Source organism: Numenius arquata, chromosome 8 (assembly GCF_964106895.1).
Source record: "Numenius arquata chromosome 8, bNumArq3.hap1.1, whole genome shotgun sequence".
Lineage (NCBI taxonomy): Eukaryota > Metazoa > Chordata > Aves > Charadriiformes > Scolopacidae > Numenius > Numenius arquata.
In genome coordinates, this window is record NC_133583.1 from 53041347 (window position 1) to 53057035 (window position 15689).

The 15689-nt window shown below is 42.5% G+C and overlaps 1 protein-coding gene across 1 annotated transcript in view; it reads right to left on the reverse strand.

Annotated features, from left to right (window-relative positions):
- Positions 1-15689, reverse strand: part of TRABD2B (TraB domain containing 2B) — a 296015-nt gene that overhangs the window by 121610 nt on the left and 158716 nt on the right. The window contains exon 3 of the mRNA XM_074152243.1: positions 12358-12504. Coding sequence (XP_074008344.1) covers positions 12358-12504 — 147 coding nt within the window. The remainder of the gene's footprint in view (positions 1-12357; positions 12505-15689) is intronic.

The following is a 15689-nucleotide window of genomic DNA, read 5'->3' on the forward strand; positions in this document are numbered from 1 at the left end:
AGAGAAAAGAAAAATATATTGGTGCAGAGTCTTTTATCACATGTAGGGCTTACTGCCAAAGTTCAGCTGAAAATTCATAAACACTGGACTATATTTAAGTACATTTTCTTATTTACTATTTTTTAATATTTGGACAAATTTTCTGGGCAGAGGCCTGATGCCAGAGTTGTGAATATCTATCTGCAAATAATTTTTTTGGACACATATAAGCACCATCAACTTTGGTTAACATTTTTTTTTTCCTCCTTTGGATCTATTTACTACAGTGGAACTACTTTAGATGCTGTCTAGTATCAAATCACAATCAGATGTGGAGGAATACTGTTATCGTTCCTACTCCTATACACTACATTTCCCAATCCTCTGATAACCTTTTTTAGCCTCGTTCTGTTCCAGTCATGCTAACCTATTTCTGGAATGTGCATTCAAATTGTAAGATTATGTCAATGAAAAACCAATACTACCAAAATTAGAATAAAGGGCTGTGTCCCCTTTCTTGCCTGAATGCAGGCAGAGATGGTCTTCAACTATAAGTCTACCCGCAGATGGAGAAGAGGAAGCTGAGATAGGGAAATGGGAAGCCAACCCTTGCCATGGGAAACCTTCCTGCCATTATCTTTCTATGTCTTGGTCAACCCTTTTGGCTTCTGAAAGTCCTCTGTCTCACTGTCTCCTTTCCAGCCTCACCTCCTGTGCAATGTTCAAACTCCAGAGCATCACAAGTACAGAATCATCACTAATCCTTGCAGGGGAATCTCTTAACAATAAAAATGCCTTATTTCTCTTTCTCTCCCCAGAGCGTTCTCAGGCTAAATAGAGAAAATAGGAGGAGGCACACCCAGGGTCACGTCTATGGCAAGGCGGGGAGTTGGCCATCATCTTCCTGAGTTCCAGTCCAGCACCTCAATACAAACCCCATCCATCTTTCTCTGACAGGAGGGCTCAGCCTCTATGCTCGTAATCCTTATCTCCAGTTGTTGGCAGGGAGTTGTTCCCAGATCATGCTGACTGCATTAATTTATTATTTTTTAAACACAAAAAGAATGGGTTCTCTTTATTAGTCTTCTAGTTTATGAGCTTTACGTGGGCAGAGGCCAGAAGACAAGTAAGGGATCACACTTTGAAGGATTTTCCCTGTACCACGCAGGTCAGGAACTTTTATACGGTCAACAGCACTATGCAAGATAAGGATCTCAAGAGCTGACAGCGTGGCTTACGGGGGCTGCCAGGGAGCCAAAGCAGCATCCCAGAACCCAACAGCTTTTTCGACAAACTGAACGGCCCTAAATTCACACCAGCCCTGCTTGGGTCAGAGGCTGACATCTGAGCTCGAGTTATCATTCGTTTATGAAGGGAGGATACCCTCCCGTTAACCAGCCTTGACAGGGCATTGTGGTTTTTACTGCAGTGCTGCAAAATATACTGCTCTGGTCTTGGAAGACACCTGTTTCCCTATGATTTATGGACCCTTCTGGCATCTGGGAGAGCAATATCCACTTACTGCAGCCTCTGATATGAAGGATTCAAATAATGCAAAGTGAATGGGCTGCAAAAGCAAGCATCTCCACGAGGAGGACGTGGCTGCTGCAGAGATGAATGCTGCTGCCGACTTGACTGGTTTTCCTCCAGCACTCCTGTTTCCATCCTGATGGAGACCTTCACTGGCCAAGGAGGAGGTGTCTGGTTAATCTGATTTAGCCCAAAGCTGGCAGCTGCCAAGAAGATGAGCTTCCAGCTTGTTGTGGAAAAGGGAAGCCAGGAAGGAGCTCTTCAAAATGGTGTTCCAGTTCAAGAATGCTGTGATTAACCCATTATTGCTTCCCTTTAAGCACCAGAAGTTAAAGTAATATATTAAAAGCCTGAGTGGACTGTAAAAAGGAGTCTTTGATCTTCAGGGTAAGTCAGTTCCGTCACTCCTTTCCCTTTCCCTGGTCAAACCCAAGACAGGACTTGAGAAACTATTAGAGGTAAATCCAGCACATTTTGGAGGTTGCAGTCAGGAGAGGTATGTCAATTTGGTAGATTTTGGTCTGCTAAAACGGTTTATTAGAAGCATACCCTGACACCAAACTCAGATACAGACTGAGAATGATATGAAGTCCCAAGAAGCTTAAACATTCTCCCAGTCTTTGCTCACCCACTTTTGTTACCACCCCTTTGCAGAAAGCAGAGAACTTCCCCAGGGACAACCCTCACTGCAGCCGGAGGATTGCAAGTTTTGAGTGCACATCAAAACCCCAGTCGTACTTCTCCCACCCACACTCACCCACCAGCCACGCCGCCTGGCCACAGCCGTCCCTGTGCCACTGAGCCCTTCAGAAAGTGCTGTTGGGGTTTGGACCAGCTCAGCATTTTCACAGCAGGAATGAATCTTCCATCGTGTCCCTTGGCTTAGCAGGAGTTTGTAGTGTCCCAAACCTTTGAAAGCAGGGAACAGCCCTGAAAAAATGCAAGGCATCCAGCTCTCCCTCAGTGGAGAACCAGTGGCCTAACGGAGAGGGGCTTCTGAACCCTGAACTGTTTTCTGGCTCCAATTCACTGCAACAGGGATGCGTTGCTGCTGTTTTCAGCATTTCTGCTCCGCTTAGACATGTCTAATCCTCTCTGATCTGAAGACTTTTTTTGCCAGGCTGCGTTGCATGGATAAGGACCCCGTTCCCATCCCACTGTGGGGGTTTCAGGCTGCCAGGGCAGTGGCTGAGGTTGGGGTGTCTCACACCCCCATGGCAGCGAGCCCAGCTGCTCTTTTCCAATGCATCATTTCCTCCGTCTACTGCCTCAGAGGAAAGAGATACAAGGCGAGCGTCCCCAGGAGCCTGCCTGATCCCTTCTCCCTGGAAAGAGAAATGAGGAGGAAGAGAAGAGTCTCTTCTCACAAACCCAATATTGTAGGGCATCAGAAACCCACAGAAAATATCCGGATGAGGCTGGAGGCAGGGGAAAAAAAAAAAAAAGCAAAAATGCTTTTTGCTTGAAGGGAAGTGAGGGAAGAATGGCAGTGTAAGAGCAAGCACGTTTCTTGGGACCAGCTTTGGGGAGCCACTTCTGGCTGTGAGCTAATATAATCCCTGCACACCCACATCACTGCTTGGTGTCCATACGGGTTGCAGATACATTGCAGTTCACCCTAACAAGCTTTCTGTAATTGGACTACCCGATTTAAAGCTAGCCTGGGTACCTCTCAGTACGGCGCAGAAACTTGAGTATGAAAACAGAGGTCTTCGAGTTTCAAATTGGCTAGCTCAGGTCTGTGGGCCACTGGAGCATCTACATTTGTAATAGAGGAAAATTACTAATAGGAGAAGATGTGGAAGGGGAAAGCAGGCTGAAAGCTAGTGAAGTCTCCATGGGTAGTGCATGATACTTTTAAAAAACAGCTCTGCAGGCGGCACAGAAGCCCAGACATGTCCCTGCAGCTTCAGCCCCACCACACCTGCGTGGAGACCCTTCCTGGGAGCCCTAAACCCACCCTTGCCATTGCTGTTCTCCCAGGCAGCACCTGGCCAAACAACAGCCATGTGCCCTGCCTGGTTTTACCTTCTCCTCCCACACTTTTGGGTTGAAAAACATGTTTAAAAAAAAGAAGTAAGGGGAAAAAAGTAAAAGCAGAAAGGCCACAGGGATGGGCTGTGCATCTCACAAACAGCTTGGGGAGGGGGGTGATATGTTTATCCCTGTTAAAAAAGACTTTCAACAAATCCCTGAGAAGTCATGACCTCCATGTATGTTTTCTATTTGTTTTTCCACACCAGTTAAATAGTTGCTTTCCAAGCACTTAGGAAAAAAAAAAAAAAAAAGAAGAAGAAAGTACCAGCAACCCCAACCCCTCCCCACCCCAACTCCATCCCTGCTCCCCTTGGTAGCGATGCCAAAATATGCAGCCGGCCTCTCTATCTGAATGAATGTTTTGATTAAAGAAATCTTAACAAAACACAGTCAGAACAATGATCCCGGCCCCCTTTCTGCAAGCTTTGCCCAACTATGCAGTGTATATTTAGGACCAGATTACAGGGACCTGTTCATTAATTGAATAAGGATGACAAGCCTGCAGTGTATGCAAATCAAGGTTTGGGTTTCAGTGGGGAGGGTAAATCTTAACTACTTAATGGTACTGCCACCCCATTTAAAACCCCTTTAACATCAGGATATTTTTGAGGCCAGCTTTCACGAGCCTGCAAACATATGGAAAAGTTCAAGTTTTTCTATTTCCCTTCCAAATGCTTTGTTTCCTTTGACAAAGAATATTATTTTTTTTTCTGTTCTGACACTAAAACCATCACCTATTATATTGCCATGACACCCAAGTAAAGATACCGATCAAAGGGCAAAGCAGGGTAATAAAGTGAAAAACCTGGGGCCAGAAGGTTTGGTTTTGGGGTTGGTTTATTAAAGCATTGCAATTCTTTTTCCAAAGGCATTTTTCATTTTGTCTTCTGTTACACAGTGGGAGAACAGCTGGTCAGTAGCGGGTACAAACTCAGGTTTAGTTGTTTTCAATATATATCGTTTGGGGCTCTTCAGTGACTTTCCTCCCATCCCTGTTTAGTACGATGCCAGGGAAAGCCTGAATGTTTATGCAAAGTTTGCAACATGATTTTAACCCAAGGAGAGTGTGATCCGAAAGATACGGTTTGCAAAACATCACATAACTTAGCAAGGAGCAAAAAGCTGGTTAATAACACAACAGCAGCTGGGCTGGACATGAGACCTCCAGGTCCAGCACCACAAGGCAGACTTGGAGTGCAGAGAAGTCCTTGCCCTCCTGTTTGGTCCTAGCAAAACTCCAAGCTACTCCCAGTCCAACCAGTATAAGCTTTCTAGTCATGCTGGCATCTGGAACAAATTGGATGATGACTTTTGAACTATTTTTAGGGTTTTATGAAGTTGGAGTTGTTTGAGAGGTCTAGCATAAGATGTAGAGATGCAGGACATCTCCAAGAAAGCATTTCAAAATGGAATGGGGACCTGTCAGGAGAAAAATACGGAATAATTCAGATGAAGTCAGTGTAGTAGAGACAAATTAAGTTATCCTTGAAACTGATTTCTTTGTATCTAAGCTGGTGGAACTGTATAAGCCTTGACTTAGGGTTTAATGGCAATCATCTCTCCCAGAGAAGAGAAGGCAAGATCCAGGTCTGAAGTCACCATCAGAGACCACAACCAGTTTACACTGGAGAACCTGATTTACGGTGTTCGCTATTCGGGAATGCATAACAGGAGTGTCAGACCAATAAATATCGTGTCAAGCAGTACCCAAGAACACAGGCTCTTCAGATAATGTCTAATGCTAATCCTGCCAAGTCAGCCTGGACCACCAAATTGCCCCCTTGTCCTGCTTCTTCCCCTCCCTGTCATAATGATGTGACAAATACATTTTCTGGATAAACCACAAAGGGAGAAAAAGCACTTTGTACATTCAACCCACAAAATATTGTTTAAAAAACTAACAAGTCTTTTTCATTTCTCTTGAACAAGTCTTTCCAAGAAACACTTCATAAACCAGCTCTTTAAAAAGAAGGGATAGTAAATGCTTTACAGCAAACATACAGCAATGCACAGAAAGCAGCATGCTACTACCTTGAACTCCAAATGTTTTTACCAATCACTCCTTCATACTCTTTTATAGTTTATTCCCTTACTAATAAATACAGGTAGTCAACAATCCTTAAACATTTTAAATGTAAATCAGCTCTTCTCTGTAACTGAACAAGTTCCTTTTCTAATAACGCAGCAGTCTTTGAAAGAAAAATCTTTGCCTTTAAATGTCTCATTCCAATTTCTCTCTGACTTTCTCTCCTCTCCCATTGCTTTCTCCATGGAAACTGGAAAGAGGAAGGAAGGATCTTCCAAGGTAAGGCAACTCTAAATGCAAACATGTAATGAAAATTTTCAAGCAAGAACCTATTTTCAAAACCTGTAGCATGAAAATTATCTGGGCATGTTCCAGACTATTAATAAAAAAAAATAATCTCTGCAATGTTTTCCCCAGCACTGTCATCAACAAGTAGACTTAACTCTCACAACCTGGATCTGTAACCAATTTTCTGAAACACATAAGCCAAAATATAATATTGCTCCAATCTGGAATCCTGTTCTGACATAATATAAAAATTAGACTCTGAAAATTTTGGCTGCACTTCTGTTTTTTTTTTACTTCCAAATGCTCACAATATACCAAGGCACAAAGCTGTAACTCAGGTGCAAGTGGAAAGAAAGTACGATCCCACAGGGGCAGATCAGGAGCAATTCTGAACTACGAGAAGGCAACACCTCACCAGCAGCATCCTGTGCTACAGCCCAAAGAAGAGAAGGTGGGAGATATCCTCTGTTCACTATCACAGCAAAGAGCACACGTGTCGCCAAACACCCGGGCAGAGCGGGGACTGCCATCAATGTCATTTTAACAGACACTCCTGGAAGCGTTACTGACCCTTTGCCTGGACCCAGAATGAGAGACTCGTGGGACCAGCACCCTTGGCGCCCAGGACAAGCTTGCACTTGCTTCGCTGGAAAGCCCATAATCATTTTCCCTGGAAGAACGAGAGGCTGTGCCAGTTCGCCTGCACTTTGTTACAGCTGACAACGATAAGATGCTTCCAAAGCGTTGTGTTACAATAGCTGTGCCTTCAGTTTATGGATTTATCTTCCTTTGCCCTAGATAAAAACTCCATTCCTTGGACAAATTAGGTCTGCTTGTCATTCAACACTCTATCTAATGGTCTCAGCTGTGTGTTTCTGCAGTTATTGAAGCTGGGGCATTCCACAGATAGTTTTCATTGATTTGAGAAGTGAGCCAGAAACACAGTTGTATTTTATCCAGAATGAAAACGGGGCAAGTTAATGATGTAATTAGAATTATCAGGACCCTTAAATCTTAAACAACAGGTTTAAATGCAGGATGATAACATTTTTAAAGGAGCACATAACACAACCTGGTGATTTATAAACAGCGAGTGCATTGTGAAGTGATGCACTAAACCTTTTCCTTAGTTTAAGGAGGCTGACTACTGACATGGTGCTAGCAGACGGATGTCTAATGCATTATCAGGACCAGCATATGATTTTCAGAAGGCAACACCCACTGCCCAAACACTGTGTTTCAGCATGAATCCATGGGATTTCAAACTGCAGGGGCAACTCAAGATACACGTGACATCATTCTAATAAGTTGTACAAAAAGCTCAGTTGTTTCTGATGGACACAGCTTGAAGGAGGCTGTACAGTGAGCCCCAAAAGAGGTTGACACATGTCTGCAGGCTGTGGTGGCTGCCAGCAACTACATTGCGTAGCTTGCTCTTCCATGTAGGATGAAGCCAAGACCTCACCTCTCCTGGCAACAAGAAGTTTGTTATACTCGGGTGTGCATAAAGCCTGTGAACTGGGTTATTCACTGGCCTAACTTCCTTTTTTCCCTTTCGATATCTGGATGATGGCATCGGCCACTGGGACTCCTACAGGAGTGGAGTGGAAATAATGGAAATAGTCTCCATTATTTCAATGGGCTTTCAATAGTCTAAAACACAAGCAAAACATAAAGGCTCTCTAGACGAAAGATGCTTTATAAGTGGCAGGTATGAGTCTTGAATTGTATTGCTAACCCTAAATGGGACAGGCAAAAATCAAGCATGCAACCAGTAGGACCTGGCCTCAAGAAAACTGTCTATAAAGTAAGCAGTGTAACTGCATGCCTCGGATACACCAGATCAGCAACAAGAGAGGAGAAACCATCTTCTCCTCGACAGGAGCCTCTCTTCAGGTCAGGAGAATGGCCGAGGACAGGAGAAACAGTAACTGGAGACCACAGGTATAGTTTTTGTGAATGGTTGAAGGAGAAAAATCTCAGCTGCAGCTTTTCAATTTCCCTCTTACTAAAGTGTACATAGAATACAAGGAAACACAGAACCAGCCAATTCCAGACTGGCAAAGATGAATCTGCTTTACAAACTTTTCCTTAAAAAACTGAACATCTCAAAACCAACCACAGGAAGTAAGTGGTGCAAGATATCCCTGAACCCAAAACTCTACATGTAACAGCTCAAAATGTTTAAATAAAGACTTTTGCATCAGATTTAGGGAATAAAATGTAAGATAAATTGTTCTGCACCCTACTTTTTCCTCACCAAAGCTTCACGTCATTAGGCAATTTCTTAAGTGTCTCAGGTAAGAAAAAAGTATTCTCTGGGGGTAGATAATTTTCTGATTTTGCACTAACAGACTTTTTTGCATTTTAAGGTATCTGGACATACTGACCTCAACTCCCTTGTGAGAGTGTCAGACAGAATACAGAAGTTAAAGTTGCTGATCTAATCTGATGCCTCTTTACTTGTAAAGAAGTTTTTTTCAAAAGAAGGCTTCTTTGAGGGGGAAAAGTCTGAAGAAAAAGCAGAAAATATGCCTATCCTATCTTTAACTTAGAATACTTTCTCTTCAGTATCATTTTGACTCTCTGCCCAGAAACTCCAATGCGAACGTCTTGATTGCAGGAGTCACAAGAGAATCAAGTGTTCGCAGAAGGCTGTAGAAGCAGGAGAGATGTTTCCTACTCCACTTTTGGGTCATAGTCTAACTGAATAAACTCAGCCCCTTAAAATTTTATTAAGTTTAAACAAGGATTTATATGTTTGGAAAAATGGTGCTTGGAAACAAAATTTAAGAAAAAAGAGAAAGGAATGAAGAATGTAATATAACCACAGGAAAGCAGAGGTGTTTCTCCCTTTCACTGTTCTTAATTAAAATAAAAAAACCAAAACAACCAACTCCCTGAGACTGAGAAGGATTTGTTTAGTCCTCTACTGTCATCAGTGCCGATGGCTCTGGGACAGGAAAACAGCAGGGATCTGGGGGCCTGCTCACACCCCTCCATTTCAAGCACCTTGCCCTGGCTAAGCCAGACTTCCCAGCCCCAAGGTGGGCAGCATCTCCCTGAGGCAGTCCTGTCCCTGTCCCCAGGTGCCAAAGAAGCTGTACTCTGACTCAGTGCCCAAGTTCAGTGCCTTCCATCTAAGAAATAACTTTCCCTGCACTTCTCCTCCCAGCACTGTCCCTTCTGTGCACGCGCTGGCACAAACTCATCCCCAGGGACTCAGCCCTCTTCCTCCCAAACACGATGGGAGTCAACAAGACTGGTGCAGATTTCCCAGACTCCCTCAGGGAGGCTGAAGAGGCTCAAGAAACTCATCCGTAACACCTCAAGTCAACAATATCAGTATTTCCACTTCTGGTCCTTCTTTCTGCTCCAAGATAAGTTTTGCTCTAAAGGCATCTTGCAGATGGCTACTGAAGATGCTCCATCTCCTGAGATTCATGCTAGAAGAATTTAGTTACTACACCCAGATATATACTCCTCACCACAACCACCACCACTGTCCTCACAGCTGTTAGACTTTCTCAGCTACTTCCCAGTTCATAACAGTGACCTAGACCAATGGACTCTGAACTAAGGCGACTGATGGACAGGTTCACCTTTACTCTGCAGGTCCCACTACTAACCTTCACGGGACAAGCAGGCACTAGTAACCTTAAAAACAGCCCCCAAATGAACCCTCAAAGTGTCAGAGTGATAGCCTTCTGCAGGTCTCCATGCCTCTGCGGGATGGAGCTGAACTCCTGGCCTCCACCAGGCCTCCACCAGTTCACATAAGCCTTAAGTCTTACAACTCCATCCCTGATCTTTGCTCCTTTCCATGTGATATTTCAAAATTGCATTAATGGTACCAGCTCCAAGGACTTACCAGACCTCTGAAGAGCTGGGTCAGCAGTTGGATATCATGGAAGAATGGGCACACCTTCTAAAAAACACCGTGACACTCGTGTCTCCCAGGCTTGGCCTGGGCACCTACCCTGAAGTTTAAGTGATCATACATCTCACTTGGTATATTTATAGTTTTTCTGCACTTGTAGGCCAGTCATTTGTTGTCACCTGATGGGACCTGCAATACACTCTCAGAACATGGTAAATCTCTGTGCCTACATTTAATGTCTCCAAAGAAAGATCCCATGGAGGTTGCTTCATGTGCAATATTTAAGCCAGGCTAATCTAATTTGGTAACCAAATGGCAAAGCCTCTCTATGGCAGAGAGAGTCTATCATCTTTTCAAAAACCACACAGAATAAACTGGAATTACCACAACTGGCAACACTTGACCTGAATAGGGAGTTTATTTTAGGTTTTAATTTTCTATTTTGTTCTGCCTGCAATTAAAAATAAATGGTATAAAGCTGGTTTATAAAAACACTACTAAACAAAAAACCTCTTTACCCAAATTAAAAACAACAACCGTGAGAGGAAAATACTCCACAACATTTAGAGTTCTGCAGGGACCAGTATACGTATAGGGATTTTAATTTTCCATGGCCTGTAAGCGTTATAACCTCTATCAACTGCGTGCACTCTGGGACCATGACTAACACCAGTGCTTGAACACTGATTGGTTGCTGGCTTCTTTCTTCTTTCTTTACCACTATTTTTAAACTCACATTTGATCCAACAATTTGCAGGGATAAAGAAGTTTTTGCAGCAATCTGTTGCTTTCAAGTCTAACCCACAGGTCTGTTATAGGACATTGTGTCAACAAATCACAGATGTCTGCAAGCCAATGCAACCAGTGTGAACGGCCACAACTTGTCTCAGGGACAAAGGCTTTATTGCTGGAGAAGTTACACTGATAGAGACCAAAAGATGACCTAGGACATTCAGGTGCCAGGACTGTCTTCATGTTTTTACTTACTAGTAGTCCTTTCTTTGCATCCATGGCAAATATACTACCACACTTTGCAAGAGTTGTTTCTCCAAACCCGTTATGTGGTTATCTCGTGCGCTGTGCCTTGACATCGCAGGAATAGTTAGAACCATTGACTTCTCCAGAATCCTCTAAAGCCATGAGCGCTCTACCTTTTCTAACTCACACATCCCATCTTTGGAGATGTATTCCTGCTCAAGTTGCTTTCTCCCTTTAGTTTTCAGAGCAAGGCTGTCCAGAATGAACAGCTCTGGCAGCTTTGGTACTACACAGACTTCTGTTTCAGTACTGCCACGTTAACCACCCCGTTATGTTCTTCTTACTCATGCTAAAGCAATGCTTCACTTTCTAGGACTGGATTAACTGGCACAGGAAAGGGTTTTCATCCCATTCATTACCATCAGCCACTCTTTCTGATATTTGGAAATGATAACCAGATAAGAAAAAAGAGAAGACGTGACCATTTGTCCAGAATTTAAGGACCTCTAATTGTCCAAAATGATGTCTTTCTGCTACCGTCGAGGGACAGGCTTGTTCTGTAATAGGTGACATGAAAGAGCAGCTCCAGCTGCTTCTGGGTGTCATTTACTTTTCTACCTGGAACTTCTCAGAGGGACATACAAGACCTCTGGGAAAACACCCGTGTCATGCAGTGTGGCTGGGAGACCTTACAGCCAGGTTGGGGCCCTCCTCGCTTTCCCAGCTGTTCCTCTGAGAAACAAGCGACCCCAAAGAGCCCTGTGCAAATCAAGATAGCACCAGCAAGATAAGATGTCTCAGAGACCTCTGCCTCAATTAACAGACTGAGCTTACCCTATCTCAGTTCTGTCTTGAAATCACACAGTTATCCTTGATCTGCATTTGCTAGTGGTAAACTGCTATCATGATTTAATAGACTTTCATTGGCAAAACACATATAATACTGTGTCTGCCAAAGTTTATACAGGTCCACTCCAAGTAAGTCACTGCACCTGAGACAGGAACCTGGGAACATTTATCAAAAAAAGGAGAGGTAGGAGATTACAACTAAAGACCACGTTTCCACAGAATTAACGGGAAAGGAGAAAGGGGAACCTATGTAATAAATGAGAATCTCGGAGTTTGCCACGAACTATCAAACTGGTCTGGAAAGAAGACTTCTGCTCCATTGAGAGTTTTTAATAGCATTGGATAACTAAGATAAACAGAGACGGAAGGGCTGCCTGAGACACATACAAAATTATTGAATTATGACATGTTTGAGAAGTTATTTACTTTATAGAGTATTTACATAAGGTCCACTTCCTTTTCATATATAAGCTCAAATATTACAGGATTTCCCCTCCTTCTCTCCTTAATGAGTGGGCTACATTCAACAGCCCCACAAACATCCATAATTAACTTTTTTTTTTTCAGGCATATTCCTAGGAAAGTTTTCCAGGCAGTCCCTTTCCCAGAGCCCAAGCAATACCAAGGAAACCCCACCCTCTCACCAGGCAAATGAGGCACATGGGGAAAGAAAACACAGGGCATCAAAAGAAAGAGGGGAAAGAGGAGACAAAGTGATGACCGGGGCACCGCTATTAAAACAGCTGATTTGATCTCCATTAGCTGGCCCACCTGCAACACTTTATCTTACCTGAGAAGTGTCATGGTTGAATATGACAGCATTCAGGTCTCCACAGTTATAATGCTTGATGAGATCTTCAGTGGTATATGGGGCCTGCAAACTACCTGCTCGGAGGCTTTCGTGTTGGAGCAGAGTTTGGTTTAGGGCAAACAGCACCTGTAGAAACACACACAAGAAAAACAAGGGTGAAGTTAAAGATATTAAGAATCAAAGCCTGAAAGGCCAAACTTTGAAAAACTCTCCTGCACCTGAAGTCTATTGACCCACCTGGCCCACAGTAACAAGGACTGATCTTTAGGCATTCCCAACTGGAAGGGGAGTCAAATGCAAGGTCCCCTACTAGCAGAAGACCTTATTATAAAACCCTTGATGTTCTGCACAAAGAATGACTTCACACACATTTATATATTGCTCAGAGGTCATGATCTGAGAACTTCTAGGCTATCTGTGCTGACTATTTGGCTACATGAGAGACATCGGAATGAAAAAGCCCCTAAATTAGGAATCTTCTATTGCCTCTGACTGTTTCCTGTCTGCTAGCTTAAATCCAAAGTCCAAACTCAGTTGGAAGGTTTTTGAAGTCACAGTTGTTATACTGGGACTTTCTACATGCTGCTAGTAGCAGAAACTTCAGGAAACCCATTATTAGCCTCCCTCCTTTAGTCTTTCCCCCTTTGCCTACCCTTTTGCAAAATGAACAGATATTGAATTGTAACACTATCCCAGCAGACTAATCGAGTGTCCCCATCCCAAACCTGAAAATAATCAAGAAAGCAGAAGCACTCTTTACTATGTAAATTTAGGTAACCAAAAAAAAAAAATATCCTTAAAAATGATATTTTTTTCCTTGCATTACCAAAAAGGCTACTAAATTTCACATGAGTTATCATAAATCTTTTTGTATTTGTGATAGACTGTGGGAGTAATTTAACCAGTTACTGAACCACTGGGCTTTTCCTGTTCAGCTTTCTAAGAAGCTTCCAAAGAAACTTGATAAAAAGTAGAGGAATAAATCAGAACAGCAGTTAAGACAGTTTGTGACAAGTTATATAAATAAGCAAATGCACTTTTCCTAAAATACAGTGATATGTAGTGACTGCAAATTCCAGGTTCTGAAAAATTATATTGATGTGTCATTTTTCATGAAAAGACTCCTGCATCCCTCACCTCGCGTTTCACCACATTTTCAGCTTCTCTCATTTATAACAGCAGTGCCCTATCCACCCCAAAGAATAACCATCATTCCAAAATCTGGGTAAGGTAACCCATGCCGAGCTGCAGCTGGCTGCAGTCTGTGACACTTATTCTTACTTACCTTCTTAACTTTAAGCAACTGAACCCACTTTAAGGAGTGAACCCCAGAGGAGTTTAAAATTAACAATGTACATATGTATTTGCAGGACGGAAGTTCTTATTAGTTTAAAATTATGATTTCCATCTGAAGGAAAGGAAACAGTCAGTTGGATTTACTCCTGCAAAACCTCAGGTATATAACAAATATGATCTGAGATTTTTTTATAATAATGACAATAATCATCATCATCATCATAGTATCTCCAGGACATTAACAGCCTCTTAATACAAAGTGGTTACATGCTAACTAAAATACACAAATTGGTTGAGGAAAAGCAAATGTTTTTTTTTAATCTACTTTTAAAAAATATAAAGATGGTCTTTCAACTGAACCTGTTATACCTCAATTCGGCAATCAGTTCCCCATTAAGATCCAAGCCTAAAAGATTTCCTTGCCCAGATCTAAGGGTTTCTTCAGGCTTTGCTACAAAGAGATCAATCTTTCCCAGGACCACAGCCTGCAGTTAAGCATCTTCCTAACTTATTTTTTCTCTAATTTTAAAAATCTGCAAAAAATACAGTTTGAAAAATTTCTAACCTTTGAAAGGATCTGAGCTTTTTTCTTTTTCCCCTAAGGGCTACAGCTCAAAGAGGAAATGGTTCATCCCAGGATTTCCTGGGGATTCTAAACATTTTGGCTAATAAAAATAAAAGCTTAGAAAAACGTTGACAGGAAAACTGAGAGCAGAGGTTTTCCCAAAATGCTTTTAGTAAAATCCTCCTCATTTTTGATTTTTTAAACAATGGATGTTGCTGGATTTTTATATACAAAAATATGTATACACACAGGCACACACATATACAAACCACTAACAAACCCTCAGGATAAGACAGTGTGTTTTATAATAAAATATTAAGAAAGCGATAAACAAATCCTTACTTTACTCCCAATGCCTTCTTTTTTTTTTTTTTTTTTGGCTTTTCTGGGTGGGGTTTTTTTTGTTATTCTGGCTTCCTGGGGAAACCAATCCTGTGCATCACTGCTCTGGGTCGGTCTATCTGTCTCCTCCAAATAAATTTGGAATGTATTACCTGATTTCAGTCACATTTGCAGAAGATTAGACGCCTTAAAGAAAATTGTGCATATATTCCTTGAATGTAAGCGCCAAGCTGAAGAAAAGTCTGTACAAGTTCACTTCTTATAAGACACTAAGGACTACACATGAGAGAGAATGAGTTATTTAGAGTTCCCAAGAGTAGCAGATGGATCCCCGTGCACTGGACCCCAGACTTCATTAGTGTCAGGGTGTTCAAGCCCCCATTCTCCGCCTCTGAACAGCTTTGGGACCTTGAGGTGATGCTGGCCACCAGCTGGCCTCCAGCACGCTGCTACCACTACAGGGGAGGTCATTGCGGGGTTCAAACTACTGCCTGAAAAGCGACTCAAAAGATTTTATTTTAGGAAGAAACTTAAAATTAGAAACTCAAACACTTGAATATGCTAAAGGAAAACTGTAACCACTTGAACAGCTTTCTAGAGAAGCCTTGCTTAATCAAGCCACAACCACCATGGTTTTCGGTCAGGCAGCTCAAAACAAACTTAAAGAGAAGCGGGGTCTCCTCGCAGCCGCCTGCTTGTTGGCTGGATTTGTAGACCATTTCCTTCAGAGTCAGCTTAAAGCCATCTTAAAACCTGAATTTATTTTTTCTTACTGTTCAGATAATGCCACAAAAACCAACGCTGTTTCCTTTCCTTCTCTCTATCTTAATATCAGTGACCCCACGACCTCCAGCCTAAACCCCTATCTGAGTTAAATCTCCCAGGGGTGCCCGAGATTACTGAACAACTGATGACTTCAAAATAAACACACTTAGAGCGACTGCCCATACACAGTCCCACCTAATAAATAAAGCAGACAGTATTTGTTCTGGGAAGTGATGGGAAGTTATGACTTTAACTCCAGGAAAGTGCATTTTTATTCACGCAATTTATGGTCCTCACATCGGCGCACTTTGAAAGCTGTTTTTGCACATCTGCCTCTAGCCCC